Consider the following 14,793-nt stretch of genomic DNA (forward strand, 5'->3'; position numbering starts at 1 on the left):
AGCGAGCGCGGCGCGGCGCGGCGCGGGCGGCGGTGGGGCCGAGGGGTCTGGCGGCCGGCCGCGTCGCCATGTCGCACGGCCACAGCCACGGCGGGGGCGGCTGCCGCTGCGCTGCCGAACGGGAGGAGCCACCCGAGCAGCGCGGTCTGGCCTACGGCCTGTACCTGCGCATCGACCTGGAGCGGCTGCAGTGCCTCAACGAGAGCCGCGAGGGCAGTGGTCGCGGCGTCTTCAAGCCGTGGGAGGAGCGGACCGACCGCTCCAAGGTGGGCCTGACGGGACCTGCGGCGGGTGGGAGAGGCGGGGACCCGCGCCGGGCCCTGGCCGCCAGCCTGATTCGTGCTGTTAAAAATAACGACAGCCCGCTTGCCAAGCGCCCTCCCATGCCCACCTCCGGCCAGCTTTTTGGGATGCGAATAGGGTAGAGTCTCCTTGTTCTGCAGATAGGGAAACTGAGGCCCCGAGAAGAAAAGGGACGCCTCGGCTTTACCCAGCGCTGTTCCAGGGCTGTGGGAGGTTGTGAGGGACGATAGTCTGTGGGCGTTTTCCGTTGCATTTGATCGCTGGTTCCAATGGCTGCCCGATCATATCACCTGATGAAGAGCAGACCAGGAAGATGAAGGGTGTTATTCTATTGAGAACACAGATTCTTCACCATTTTGGGGCCACAGGCCTCTTTCAGAGTCATTTGAAAGCTGTGGACCCTCCCCCCAGAAAGATAAACAGAGGCACCGATATTTGCACACAATATCAGGAAGCTGGTGGACCCTGGAAGTTCCCCAAAAAGCTAATTAAAGTTAAATACTGGAAAACCGAGGGAGGTTGACGATTTGCACTGCACCCCAGTTGTAGAACAGCGTGGGGGATGCTTGAAATTAGGCTCTCAGCAAATATTTGTTGCTCTCTTCTCTCCACACCCCACCCCCTCCAGTTTGTTGAAAGTGATGCAGATGAAGAGCTTCTGTTTAATATTCCGTAAGTATCTCCTGGTGCCTGCTTCAGGCTAAATAGGCTATACCCAGTTGCCTAGTCAGATGGATTATTTCATTGGTGGCATCAGGAGTACACACATAGTTGCCAAAAATGGGGTTCGGTGGGTTTGAGGAGGTGAGCTGCATACCTTTTTTGGTGCAGACTGGAAACAGATGTATTTGTTGAAAGATAATTGAGAAGTCAAGGTAAATTTCTTAGAATTGTAGTATTCCAGAGTTAGACAGGATCTTAGAAATTATCTAGTACAAACCTGACCAGTGACTAAACTGAAGTCCAGAGGGGAGGGTCTTGCCCAAGGTGACGCATCTAAGCAGGGATTCAAATCCGCGTTGACAACCGTCTCTTGCATTTCTGGCAGATTTACGGGCAATGTCAAGCTCAAAGGCATCATCATAATGGGAGAAGACGATGAATCGCATCCCTCTGAGATGAGACTGTAAGTGGCAAGGGCTTAGGCCCTCAAGAAGCTCCTAGTCATTCTCTTTCTCTGGTAGCACTTTATTAACTAATAGAGTATTATTTTTCTTTTCACTCTTTTTTATGTTTTTTTTTATTTCCTGGTCTTCTCGTTGTTCTGTATGTGAACGCACTTATCTCTTCCTGAATTAACGGCTTTTTTTAGGTTAAGCATCTTCTGGGCAACAGCTTATCTCTTTTTTCAAAATGCTCACTCCAGCACCATTCATTCAGAGGGCATCCTATGAATGCCAACTGTTGATGACTTTGCAGTTTTTTTTTTTTTTTTAATAACTCAGCTGCAGTTCTTGAATGACCTTTATAGATTCTGTTCTTGAAGTTAGTGTCAAAATTTCCCCTGGCCGGCTCATACAGTAATAATCTTTGTGTGTGTTTTGTTGACATGGAATTTTTTCACCTGCACTTGCGTGGGCTTTTTAGTTAATGAAGTTCTGTATATCTCTCGGAACGGTGGCTCTGTTGCCATCAGAGATAGGACTCCTTTTTGACAACTAACCTTATCCCTAAGAAAACGAGAAAGCAGCTTTTTGAGTGCTGGAGGAAGAAATGTCAGGTGATGAGAGTAAGTGAAGTGGTATCTTGTGGTTAGCTGCACTGTTTGCAGTATAGGTTTCAAAAAGCTCTTGTTTAAAGAACGGTACATAAATTGCATTTGAAAAAATGAGCAATTTAAATGGATTTTAAGGACATTTAAGAAAGGTTATTAACACTATTTTTGGATGTGAGAAACATGAATTTAAAAGCAGCTCATCCACATACTTAACCATTTTAAGAAAACAGGAAATGGCATTCAGAGATGCTTTTGGGGGCTCATTTACTTTTGGGATGAATTGGCTTTAGAAGACTAAACATCCATGTTGTATCATGGTTAAGAATGTAGGCTCTGTAGTTTAAAAAAAAAAAAAAAGTGTAGAGTCAAATAACCTGCGTGGGCTCAAATTCTGGCTGGACCACTTGCTAGCTGCATCACCTTGGGACATTACTTGTCTTCTCTGTGCCTTGATTTTCTCATATGTAAAATGGAATAGTAATGGTACACACACCTCATAAGATTGAGGAGAGAATTAAATGAATTATACGATGTAAAGTGTTTAGAATAGGTCTGAACCATAGTAAATGCTCCATTTTGGGTAGGCAGGTATAAATACATACTTAGCCTTCAGTTTTAAGCATTTTATGTATATTATACTTTATTAAATCTAACATGTAAGATGGACCATTATTTTATATACCATTAATAAGGGAAAATACGCTGCCAATTCAACTATAATATACCATTGACACACCAGAAAAGTTAAATTGAGAGTCTTAAATCAGAGAAATCTGAACACAGACTAGGTATTTAAAGATACTGAGGAATTGTTAATATTGTTAATTAATGTAAAATGGTATCAGTTTTTTTTGTTTGTTTGTTTCAATTAAGTTCTTTTTTTTTGTACTTTAGATGAAGGTTTACTGAACAAACTAGCTTCTCATGAAACAATTAGTACACATATTGTTTTGTGACATTGGTTACCAACCCCACGACATGGCAACACTTTCCCTTCTTGACGCTGGATTCCCTATTACCAGCTTTCCTGTCCTCTCCTGCCTTCTTGTCCCTGGGCTGTTGTGTCCTTCTAGTCTTGTTTTGTTTTACGGACCTGTCTAATCTTTGGCTGAAGGGTATGCCTCAGGAGTGCTTCATTACTGAGCTAAAAGGGCGTCAGGGGCCATACTCTTGGGGTTTCTCCAGTCTGTCAGGCCAGTAAGCCTGGTCTTTTTTTGTGAGTTAGAATTTTGTTCTACATTATTCTCCAGCTCTTTCCAGGACCCTCCATTGTGATCCCTGTCAGAGCAGTCAGCGGTGGTAGCTGGGCACCATCTAGTTGTGCTGGACTCAGTCTGGCGGAGACTGTGAAAGTCCTTAACTTTTTGGAGATACATACTAAAGTATTTATGGATGAAGTGATATGCTGTGTGGGATTTGCTTTAATACTGAGCAAAGACAAACTGAGGGTGATAAGCAAAATCTGCTTAATGTTGATTATTGAAACTGGGTGTTAAGTATGTGGAGATCATTATATTATCTCTACTTCTGTCAGTGTTTGAAATTTTCCTTAGCATCTCTTAGAATTGGTTCATTTTAATCTCCACATCAACTATAGGGGGTAAGGACTATCACTCTCCCCATTTTTCAGATGAGGAAGCTGAGACAGAGGTTAAATCACCTGCCAAAGGCAGACAGCTGGTAAGAGAGAGCCAGGCTTTAAACCCAGGAAGTCTGGCTCCAGAGACGCTGTGCGTAACTACAGGGTTATGCTGCTTCTCATAATGCCGCTCATAAATGTTCACTATTATTACTGTTAGTATTCTGCCTCGCATCAGTCTTAGAAACACTTCGAAGCACACATTTGGTTTTTTAAATGACATATGTTTTGCTGCGGCTCAAAAAAAAAAAAAAAAAAATTTTTTTTTTTTTTAATATCTAGGCCCTTCTCCTGTGGGTGTGTTAATAAAATACCCTGGAGATAGGTGTGTGGCTGTGTAGCTCAGCCCTTTAGAATTTGTGTGTTCTATGTAGGAAGACGGCTGTTTTCTTAGATTTTTTCTTTGAGCAGTCTTTTCTTCACTAGCAGTTTGACCTTGACTTTCCCAAATCTCTTGTGAGTTTGCAGCCTTTTGTGTTCTTTTCAAAATGGAAATCCTTAAATTGTGTTTTTTTGAGAGCTGTAAGATGACTGAGTGTATAGGCCAATTTCTGGACACAAAAAATGCTTGAGTGTTGAGTTACCTGATCTTATCTCTCAGCTGTTTAATATGTTTCTGCCAAAGTCTGTATTTTCACCCATGAGTAGGCTGTTGGGTTTAGCATCCCCAGCTTCGCATGATGTGCTGAGCTGGGTGTTTTTCGCTGGGCATTTGGTGCACGTGGTCTAGTTTGAGCTGTCTCTTTGTGTATTACTTGTCATGTGATCTTAACCCACTCAGATGCCACTTGGTTATGTTGCAGCTTTCAGCTCTTTTCTTGTTGGATTAAAGATATTTGTGTCTAAGTGCCAATAAAATGCCATTTCCAAAATTTTATGTCCTTTTGATAGAACCAAAGGCAGTTTTGAGGAGTTAGTAGAAAGTTCTTAAAAGTCGAGAAACGTGATACTGCACATTTCTTGAACTTCCTTTCCTTTCCTTTCTCAGGTATAAGAACATTGCGCAGATGTCCTTTGATGATACGGACAGGGAGCCAGACCAGACCTTTAGTCTGAACCGGGATCTGACGGGAGAGTTAGAGTATGCTACAAAGTAAGCGCTTGGCCTGGCTTCTACTCTGGCCTTCCCTGAGGAGCCGCAGGTGCTCCCGTATCTGCAGCCAGCACACACGCATCAGCACTTACTGCACTTGCCATTTCCTTTTGGCTGCTCTCCTGCTCCACGCGTCAAAACTGAGTTAAAACAGTGGAGGAGGAGGCTTGATCCTGGCTTGGTCAATTTTTGGCAGAGATGCAGTGCAAGCCACCGACTTGTTAACTTGTAAGCAATTGGCAGATGTAAGTGAGCTCTTAAGGTAGTTTTAGGAAAGAGGTTTTCAGAGTTCCTCTTTGCAAAGTGGGCTTATAAAAAAAAAAAAACACTAAACCAAACCCATTGCCCAGGATTTGATTCCAGCTCATAGTGACCCTCGATAAGCCACATCATGATAAACAGAGAAAAGATTGAAGTTGTAAAGGATTTCATTTTACTTGGATCCACAATCAACACCTATGGAAGCAGCAGTGAAGAAATCGAAAGGCACATTGCATTGGGCAGATATGCTGCAAAAGACCTCTTTAAAGTGTTGAAAAGCAAAGATGTCACCTTGAAGACTAAGGTGCGCCTGGCCCAAGCCATGGTATTTTCAGTTGCATCATATGCATGTGAAAGCTGGACAGTGAATAGGACGACTGAAGAATTGACGCCTTTGAATTGTAGTGTTGGAGAAGAATATTGAATATACCATGGACTGCCAAAAGAACGAACAAATCTGTCCTGGAAGAAGTACAGTCAGAATGCTCCTTAGACGCAACGTTGGCGAGACTGCGTCTTACATACTTTGGACATGGCTGTCAGGAGGGAACAGTCCCTGGAGAAGGACATCGTGCTTGGTAAAGTACAGGGTCAGCGGAAAAGAGGAAGACCCTCAACGAGATGGTTTGACACAGTGGCTACAACAATGGGCTCAAACACAGCAATGATTGTAAGAATGGCGCAGGAGCAGGCAGTGTTTTGTTCTGTGGTACTCAGGGTCACTGTGAGTCAGAACCAACTTGATGGCACCTAACAACAACATTTTAACCCTATAGGACAGAGAACTGCCCCATAGGGTTTCCAAGGCTGTAAATCTTTACTGAAGTAGACTGCCATGTCTTTGTCACGTGGAGTGGCTGGTGGATTTGAACCACCAATGGCAGGCTGAATTCTCATGTGCCCACCTTCCTTTACTCTTTGCCAGTTCCCTTTTACCTAAGGGCAAGATCCAAACTGAACTTGGTTATACAGCATTTCTCATTCCTACTTCTTGAGGGCAGGAACAGTATTGATTCATCTTTCCATCCCTTCTGGCTTGGACAGTGTCTGGCCTAGAGTAGATGGTCAGTAAATCTTCACGGGATTAATTGCCTATCCAAAAGAGAGGGATGAGAAATAAGAATCTAAGAGTGTTCAGTGATATTTGTCCACAAGTTGGAGCTGGAATTGCTTTTGACATGGTGGTGAGATATTCAAGGAACTCTAACCTGTGTCTTCTCCCCCCACTCCTCTCATCTTCTAGAATTTCTCGTTTTTCAAATGTCCATCATCTCTCTATTCATATTTCAAAAAACTTTGGAGCAGATACCACGAAGGTCTTTTATATTGGCCTGAGAGGAGAATGGACTGAGGTAAGTTGGGGTTGTATATGTATTTTTCTGCACCATATGGTAGTGGGTGGGAGCTTTAAGAGGAGGGAAACAAGCAAATGAGACATCAGTTACCCCCAGTCTGTTTGTAATTTTTTTTCCTGGTTTCATTGTAAACTGTCCATCTCATTTGATAGGCTGTAACTATTTTTAAGGGAGTTGAATTATTGATATTCATGGTTTTTCACTTTAAAGTTTCTTCATTCTACAAACATTTTTTGATAAACTTTCTTGTTCCAGGCATCAGACAAAGTCTTATAAACAAGATAGGCAAGGTCTTGTTCTCCTGGTGTAGCCATTACAGTAGGGGGGAGACATAGGAATCTTCTGTGTTAAGGGGTGGACCATTTATAATGATCTTTGCAGGCTTCTCAGGATAAAAAGTATCAGAAAAGAAGAGATACTAGATGATGACTTCTAAAAATGAACTTAATCAGGACTACTCCAATGTGTGTGATCTTGGAAAGCACCATTCTTTGATGGCCATCTAACCCAGCTTCATGATTTTCTTGCAGCTTCGCCGACACGAAGTCACCATTTGCAATTATGAAGCATCGGCCAACCCAGCAGACCACAAAGTCCATCAGGTTACCCCACAGACGCACTTCATTTCCTAAGGGCTGGCGGAGGCTCCCACAGAGGCTCTCTGTCAATGAAGATATATAACTACCTATTGGAAGGAAAACATGATGGGGCTCCCAAGAGAGTTGGCTGCCACAGCCTCTGCCAACGCTTTGTCTTTGGGGCTTGCTGTAGAAACTTGGCCTACAGAAGATACCACACCACTGGGAGGGTTGTGTGGGTGCTGAGGGACAATCATGATTCTCTAGGGCACTGCAGAAATTTGGTCTTGGGCTGGTCCGACATTTGGCAGTCATGGATAATAATGGCTGCTTTGCCAGTCTGAATGTGCCATGGAATCCCAAGTGTCTTGTTGATTTGTGGCAGGATTTGTGTGTGACCTGTTTTTTAAAAAATGGAAACGATTCCTGGGCTTCAGGGAACTTCTGAAGCCTCTGGATCGTGTCTGTATTAGCCATCAGGAGAGTCTCCAGTGAGAAATACTTGTCCCTGCTTGCTCCTTCTCCCTGTCATTGTTCAGCATTCTTGTCAAGTTGCCCAGCTTGGAGTTGTCTGTCACGCACGAGTGTCCCAGAAGTAATAGCTGGAAGGGTAGGAGTCTCCTGGTGATACTTAATAGCTTGAGGAGAAGGCCTTTTTTCCACTGCCTAGGCAAGCAATCTGAGGAGAAATGGGAATCGTTTCCATGTTTGTGGAAAGATTTGGGGGTGAGATTGGGACTTAGGTAAGATTCCCTTTTAGAAGATCCTTAATGTTTATTCGCTTCTCACTAGTGTTTTTAATGCCAGAATTTGGAGATCTCTGAGTTCTTCTGTTCATGGCTTTTTATTCTTTGTGACTAATAAGCTTCCTAATAAATCCTTGCCAGACTTAATGTTTGTATTTTCTTTTGAGTTCTTGGTAGCACTGGTGAAACTTTTATCTTACTGTGAACTGTATCGAACCTTGAAAAAAATGTGTAGTTTTGACCTAAGTAGATCATAAGAAGTACTACAATTAAATCAAGATTAGATTAGCTCCTCCAGGGAGGGTCAAGAGGGACATTTACAAACATAAGAGAATGGATTCTGGAGATCAAAAGAAATGAGGATGAGGAGAGTAGTTAAGCGCACACAGCACGTGGGGGCTGAAAGTAGACCAGAGACCTTGGACTTATTTTTTGAAAGGAATTTATGTATATCAGTACAGCAGTTGGAGAGAATTTATGGATCTAAAAAGGGATTTGAGATGGTCAGTATTCTCTCTTAGAAAATAGAAATGGTTGATAAAGGGAATTGAACCTGGGTTACTTGAGAGAATTCCTCCGAGGGACTGGTCCACACTTTGGTTAGGAGGATATGCTCGCTGCTTCACCCTGTCCTGGGAGAAACCTGCTACCACCAAGCCTTGTGAAGCCTCAACGTTTCTAATATGCAGTCTGAAATCAACCAGAAGGCAAATGCAATTCTGGGTGCCCAAGGCTCCTACTCCCTCAGCCACAACCTCTGTTCCAGTTGAATCATCTTGGGGATAAAAGAAGAGCCATGTTTTAATTTGAAGGGATGGAGAGGTGGAATAAAGTTAGAAGTATTAGAACTGACTATGCTGTAGAGTCAATTTTCAACACTTAAGACTAGCCCTTCATTAATTCCACTAATAAAAGCACTAACTGGTAGCCCAGCAACTGGGCCTCTGAATTTGAAGCTTTACTCTGAAGAATTTGCTCAGAGTCCCACAGTGTCTCAGGTGATCTCCGGGCAGAGGAGGAATCAGTTGTTCATTGTTCTATAAGCAGACCCAGCAGGGAGTGGGGCAAGTGCATTTTTTTTTTCCCTCTTCCACTGCTATCTCCTTTTCCCTTTGTCCCACCCACAGTTCTGGGTCCTTGGCTTGTTTTGGTCCTCTGGTTGGAAGGTTTCCTGCCTGGAATCCTGGTATTTTATTTTAGGCTCTCTGTGACCTGTTGAGCACTTAGGCCCAACCTGCCTCTTGACCTGGGGAAAGTGCTTTGTGAACTTCCAGTTAGTACTGTTTTCTTTCTGTTAAAAGAAAAACTAAGTTGCTGAAGGACGAATGTGACTCATTTCCTGTTTGCTGTTGTCCACATGCTCACTCAGAGACATGGTCCTTCACTGCAGTTTGCCATGCCTCCCAGCCTTTCTGTGGATTCTGAGCCGCATTTCCACTTTTGCAGCAAAGAGCATAGTGTCTCGTTGGTGACCAAATGAAGCCCTTTCTGTTCTTAACTGGAGCTCATTGATGACATTATTTTGTGCACTGTCTGCATGGCACTGCTGGTCGAGCTAAGACAACACTGCTGATGACCTGTCCAGCTATCCCGGTATGGAGCATGGCCTGTGTTATTTTCCCGGGGTCTTTTTAGAGTCATTAAGACCTCTCACTGATTTTACCGTGTATAAAGCATTTTCGTGTGACCTCATTTGAGCCTCATAGCTGAGTTGTGAAGTAGGCAGGCTGTTTTTTACTCCCATTTTATAGCTCAGAAAACAGGTCTAGAGAAGCAGTATTACAGTAGAATATCGAGGTGGCTTATTTACTTCCCCACCGTGAGCCTCAGTTTCCTCATCTTTAAAATAAGACTGGAGTACTAGATGATCACTAAGGATTGTCTCAGTTCAGAGTATACGATTCCATCTATGATCCTGGAATTCTTAAGGGCAAGAAAGCCAGCGGTGGATACCAAAATCAAAACCAAACCCATTGCCCTGGAGTCTATTCCAGCTCATAGCAACCCTATAGGACAGAGTCCAACTGTCCCATAGGGTTTCCAAGGACCGGCTGAAGGATTCGAACTGTCGCCCTTTCGGTTAGGAGCCATGGTTCTTAAACACCACACCACCAGGGCTCCAGTGGTAGTAGACACACAAAGCCATAATGAATTGTGTCCCATGCGGATGGGAAGGTGGTACACTTTGTGCTAGTAGTGTGAGGAATGCCTCTCGGATAACACTCCTCTAGGAGGCGAGTCTCCAATGCCCTGCCTAGACTGCAGGTCGGTGCTGCCAAGAACTCAGTGACTCGGTGTCTTAATTACAGGGAGTGGTCCCGCCGTAGCCAATATGGCAGCTTCTATCGGGCGAAACCCTGTACCCCACTTCCGGATTCCGTAACTCTGTCCCGGCTACTTCCGGCAGCACGATGGCTGGGTTCCCCGGACACAAACGGAAGTTCCGGCGGGGGCGGCCGAGGGGGAAGAGTGTGTGTCTTGTGCGGGAGAAAGAGAAGAATCGCCCGAGACGTCTGGAACCCCGCCTCGGGAGTGGAGGTACCCTGGTCCTGGGGCAGGCAGGCGGAGGGAGGGGATGGGGAGGCCGATAGGGCCACCGGGAGGGTCCCGAAGAGTGGGAAGGGGGAGCTGCAATTGTGAAGATGGGGGTGGGGAGTGAGGTACGGAGAGGCGCCCTCCAGTCTTGGGGACTTTGAGGGTAGAAAGGGGCTAGGAAAGAGGGTGTCTGGGTGTGATGAGAGGGACTCCGGGGTCGGAAGTGGAAGATGCCATTGTGGGGCGGGGGCTCCCCAGGGCCAAAGGTAGAAAGCCCCTTTGTGGGCAGGAGCGGTGCTGGGTCAGGGTAGAAAATGTCACTGTAGTGAGGGGTGACCCTTGGTCAGAAGGAAGTTCCCATTATAGGGTGTAGGAGACCCTGGGTCAGAGTGGAAGTTTTTACTATGGGGAGGGAGACACCACGTTGGGATGGGGGTGACATCTCTCTGAAAGGGGGGACACGGGGTGAGAGATGCAAGTCCCCACAGTGGAGGAGGAAGGGAATCCCAGCTTAGGAAGAAAGGTCCACTCCCCTGTGGGAAGAAGGACCCCCCTGGGTCAGAGGTGAAAAAGCCCACTCTGGAGAGGTGCACAGGGGACAGGGGGCTGTCAGTTAGGAGAGGTGGGTGCTGCTGGGAGGGGTAGGCACTTAAAGGCAAGTAGCAGAAGCTTCCGGGCGAGTTTGGAGGATGCTGAGGATGGGGAGGAGCCAGCCAGCCTGACATTCTTTTGTGTATTTGGGAGTCCCAGGGCCTGGCCAAGCTGGGGAGCCCATTTGGAGTCAGTAGGCAACAGCAGCAGCAGGTAGCCCATTCAGGGAGGCTGGAGCACCATTTGGGGAGTGGGTGGTGGAAGGGAGTCCATATGTCTTCTGAGGACATAGGCATCCCCCAGGGGCTCTGGGAAGGGCTGAACCAGAAACTGCTGTGAAGGCTGGATGGGGGCTGGATGGGCAGGAGGGAGGGTGGAGAAGGGGTGTGTGTGTGTGTGTGTGTGTGTGTGTGTCTGTGTGTTGGGGGACAGAGGCTAAAAGCATATTTCCCTGGCATTTTTCTTCCCTTCATTTTCCAGAAGGGCTGGTGGAGGCGGCGGGGGGGGGGGGGGCACCCAGGGGCTTCAGAGAAGGGGGATGGCGGGAGAGCAGGGAGGCAGTTCCGCCTGGGCAGCAGTAGCTCGCTGGGCATCAGTAGCTGAGGAGAGGCAGCAGGGGGTGCCCTACCTCCCCTGCTGTCCCTGAGTCCTGCTCCTGCCCCACTCCAGCAAGTTCAAGCTCTGTGTTGGGCCAGAACCAGGGATGTGAGTTCTGGGCCACTAGGTTGACTGCCTGTAAAACAGAGGCTAGCCTCTTGCCCTCTCTGCTCTGGGACCTCCTGCCTGCCTTTTTTTTTTTGTGTGTGGCCAGAACAGAACTCTGGCCAGGATGCTGTGTGAGGGCTGATGGCTTGGGCGGGCCCTAGGTTCGAGGCCCCGCCCTGTGACAGGAGTCTCTCACCTGCCTGGCTTTGCTCGTGAACACCCCCTCCCCATTTGTTCAGGCCCCAGCCGTGGAGCCTTGAAGTGTATGTGCGGTAACACCATGTCTGTGCCCCTGCTCACCGATGCTGCCACTGTGTCTGGAGCTGAGCGGGAAACGGCTGCGGTAAGGGTCCTTCTACCCAGACTCATACTTAGCTGGGGGCTGCCCACGTGGCTGGCTAGAGGAGTGTGGGAAAAATGGAGGTGGCAGTGATGAGAAGGGAGCAGCCCGAGGCCAGAAGGCTGTTACCTCAGTTCCCCCCAGGTCCTTTGGGGTAGGGGAGAGGTAGCAGAATTTGAAGGATAAAGAGGGGAAATGATAGCAGCATGCTGACTACCCTCTTCCCCAGCTTCTCATTTCTGATTCTTTTCCAGGTTATTTTTTTACATGGACTTGGAGACACAGGGTGAGTGAGCTGGGTGGGGATGTTCCTTGGGGAGGTGGGGCCTGCCACCCCTCCCTTCCTCTGCCCTACATCGGAGTCTTTCCTTCCTTCCCTCCTACAGGCACAGCTGGGCTGACGCCCTCTCCACCATCCGGCTCCCTCACGTCAAGTACATCTGTCCCCATGCGTGAGTGTCACCCCAGCAAGGGAGGGGCTGAGAATGGTGACCACCCAGGGGTGTGGTCCTGTGGTCCCAGGCCTGTTCTCTCCCATCACCTGTGTACTGGCTTGGGCCCAGGGCATCAGGAGTGCCATTTCAGCCTTAGCTCCTGTGGCACCTCCAGGAACGGGTCCCGGCACCAGCCCCCAGCCCTAGGGCCTCCCAGAACTGAGACCTTCTAGAATCAGGACCTCCCTGGGTCCCTTCCCCAAGTACTCACCCACTGTGCTGGACCCTCTCATGCTAAGTGTTGGTCTCTGCTTCTCCATCGCTACCACTGATGCCCCAACCGCAGCTTCCTGCCCCACGTGGCTGTTTGCCTGGCAACACCTTAAACACAGGCTCTCCCTGCTGGGAGGGAGCCCCAGGGGCTGCTCTGCTCCCTCCCAGCCTCTCTGCTGTGCCCTCCTTAGCCCTCCTGAGCATGGGCCCTTCTTGCTGTCCCTCCCCAGGCCTCGGATCCCCGTGACACTCAACATGAAGATGGTGATGCCCTCCTGGTGAGTGTCGGGAGGGGGCATAAGCTGAGGAGGTACAAGGGGCTGGTCGGGATCCTCCAATGGCTGCCATTGCCTCTGCTCCCCCAGGTTTGACCTGATGGGGCTGAGTCCAGATGCCCCGGAGGATGAAGCTGGCATCAAGAAGGCAGCGGAGAACAGTAAGGCTCTAGCCTCTCATCAGTGTCCTCCCTGCCCCTTCCCCAGAAAGGTTGGGCAGTGCCTGCCGGGTTCCCTTCCCTGGGCCCCTCAGCAGCTTCCCACCCACCCAGTCATGCCCCTCCTCCCTCCCAGTCAAGGCTTTGATTGAGCATGAGATGAAGAATGGGATCCCTGCCAATCGTATCGTCCTGGGAGGATTTTCACAGGTGAGAGGAGAGGTGGGTGGTGGGTGGTGGGTAGGTGGGCTGTGCCCTCATGACTTCTTGTTCTCTCATCAGGGTGGGGCCCTGTCCCTCTACACTGCTCTCACCTGCCCCCACCCTCTGGCTGGCATTGTGGCATTGAGCTGTTGGCTGCCTCTGCACCGAGCCTTCCCCCAGGTGAGTGTCCCCACAGACCCCGCCTCCTGCCCTTCCAGTCTCCTGGCCTAGGGATAGTGCTGGTGAACTGGCTTTGCCCTGAGTCCTGTCTGGCCCACAGGCAGCCAATGGCAGTGCCAAGGACCTGGCTATCCTTCAGTGCCATGGGGAACTGGACCCCATGGTGCCCGTACGGTTTGGGGCCCTGACGGCTGAAAAGTTGCGGTCTGTTGTCACGCCCGCCAGGGTCCAATTCAAGACTTACCCAGGCGTCATGCACAGTTCCTGCCCTCAGGTCAGTGACGAAGGACCACTTCCCACACCTACCCCTCTCTTCCCTCCAGCCAGAACTCTCTCACAATCCCCCCTCGCCCCCAGGAGATGGCAGCCGTAAAGGAATTTCTTGAGAAGCTGCTGCCTCCCGTCTAACCAGAGTCGGCCCCCAGCGCAGTCCCTCAGCTCTTGAGGGACCCAGCACGCGCGGCACCATCTTGGATCTGAGCCGGTCGAGCCCCTGTTCTCACCTTCCTCAACCTGTTCTCTCCCACAGGCCTTGAGGCAGACAGGCCAAGGCCTGGCCCAGCCTGCCCTCCTGGCCTCAGCCACCTGGCGCTGTCTGCAGCAGGGGTGGGCTGCTTCCTTATCCCATTTCCCTGGAGGCGGGGCCCCCCCCAAGCAGCAGTATTGGAGGGGCTGTAGGCAGCGGGAGGAAGGGGCCCAGCCGCTGACCCACTCACTCAGGACCTCACTCACTAGCCCCGCCTTGGGCCCCCCTCCTGTGACCTCAGGGTTTGGCCCATGGGGCCCTCCCAGGCCCCACCTACTGACCCCCACCAATTTTGCCCAGATAATCTTGTTTCCTGCCTCCTCTCCAGCTGCTTTTCAATCATGAATGTGTCCACGGCCCCACCCCCTTGCTGCTGTGGGCCACCTGTCCCTGGACAGGACTGTTGGTGAGGGGGGTGGAGTCCCCCCAGGGGCCTTCCCTCAGCTGTTCCCTAACCCTTGGGGGCTGGGCCCACCTCCCCTTTCCACTCCCTCCCCGCAGGCCTGGAGCCTGCAGGGCTGGACTGAGGCTCAAGGTCTCCACCAGCTGTCCCACCCACACTGTGTCCCCACTCTCGGGCCAGGGAGGTGGTGGGGGAGGAGTTGTGTCTTGTCTTCTGTCTCCATGTGGTTTTTGGGTGTTTTTCTTGTTGTGTCCTGGATTCCGATAAAATTAAAGAAATCGCTTCCTCAGCTTGGGCCTGGCTGATTCTATTCAAGGGAGAGAGAATGATCATCTCTGAGAGCCTGCCCCAGTGTAAGAAAACCTTTTATTTTAAATACTTTGCAAAGCTCTTCATAGCAGTATAAATTAGTGCTTGGGAGGAGGGTATTTGTCCAAGGGTCCTTGCTGCCCCCACTTGCTCTTGGTGGTTCCTGTG

The 14,793-nt window shown here is 49.0% G+C and overlaps 2 protein-coding genes across 3 annotated transcripts; both read left to right on the top strand.

Moving 5' to 3' along the window:
- Nucleotides 1–7,839, top strand: PITHD1 (PITH domain containing 1). Its single transcript, XM_049878254.1, has 6 exons — nt 1–266; nt 932–975; nt 1,352–1,429; nt 4,648–4,752; nt 6,257–6,365; nt 6,899–7,839. The coding sequence occupies exons 1-6, from the start codon at nt 69–71 to the stop codon at nt 6,998–7,000; spliced, it is 636 nt and encodes a 211-aa protein (XP_049734211.1). The 5' UTR covers nt 1–68; the 3' UTR covers nt 7,001–7,839.
- Nucleotides 7,840–10,102: 2,263 nt separating this feature from the next.
- LYPLA2 (lysophospholipase 2) lies at nt 10,103–14,669 on the top strand. Of its 2 annotated transcripts, XR_007516559.1 has the most exons (11): nt 10,103–10,230; nt 11,763–11,866; nt 12,118–12,149; nt 12,250–12,315; nt 12,801–12,848; nt 12,936–13,006; nt 13,140–13,213; nt 13,286–13,387; nt 13,488–13,661; nt 13,745–13,993; nt 14,592–14,669. XR_007516559.1 is itself a non-coding variant. In XM_049878253.1 (10 exons), the coding sequence occupies exons 1-10, from the start codon at nt 10,104–10,106 to the stop codon at nt 13,793–13,795; spliced, it is 849 nt and encodes a 282-aa protein (XP_049734210.1). In that variant the 5' UTR covers nt 10,103; the 3' UTR covers nt 13,796–14,605. The 2 variants fall into 2 exon arrangements, 1 of the variants encoding a protein (XP_049734210.1); XM_049878253.1 differs by having other exon boundaries at nt 13,745–14,605.
- The last annotated feature ends 124 nt before the right edge of the window (nt 14,670–14,793 follow it).

The sequence above is a fragment of the Elephas maximus genome, chromosome 3 (assembly GCF_024166365.1).
Source record: "Elephas maximus indicus isolate mEleMax1 chromosome 3, mEleMax1 primary haplotype, whole genome shotgun sequence".
Lineage (NCBI taxonomy): Eukaryota > Metazoa > Chordata > Mammalia > Proboscidea > Elephantidae > Elephas > Elephas maximus.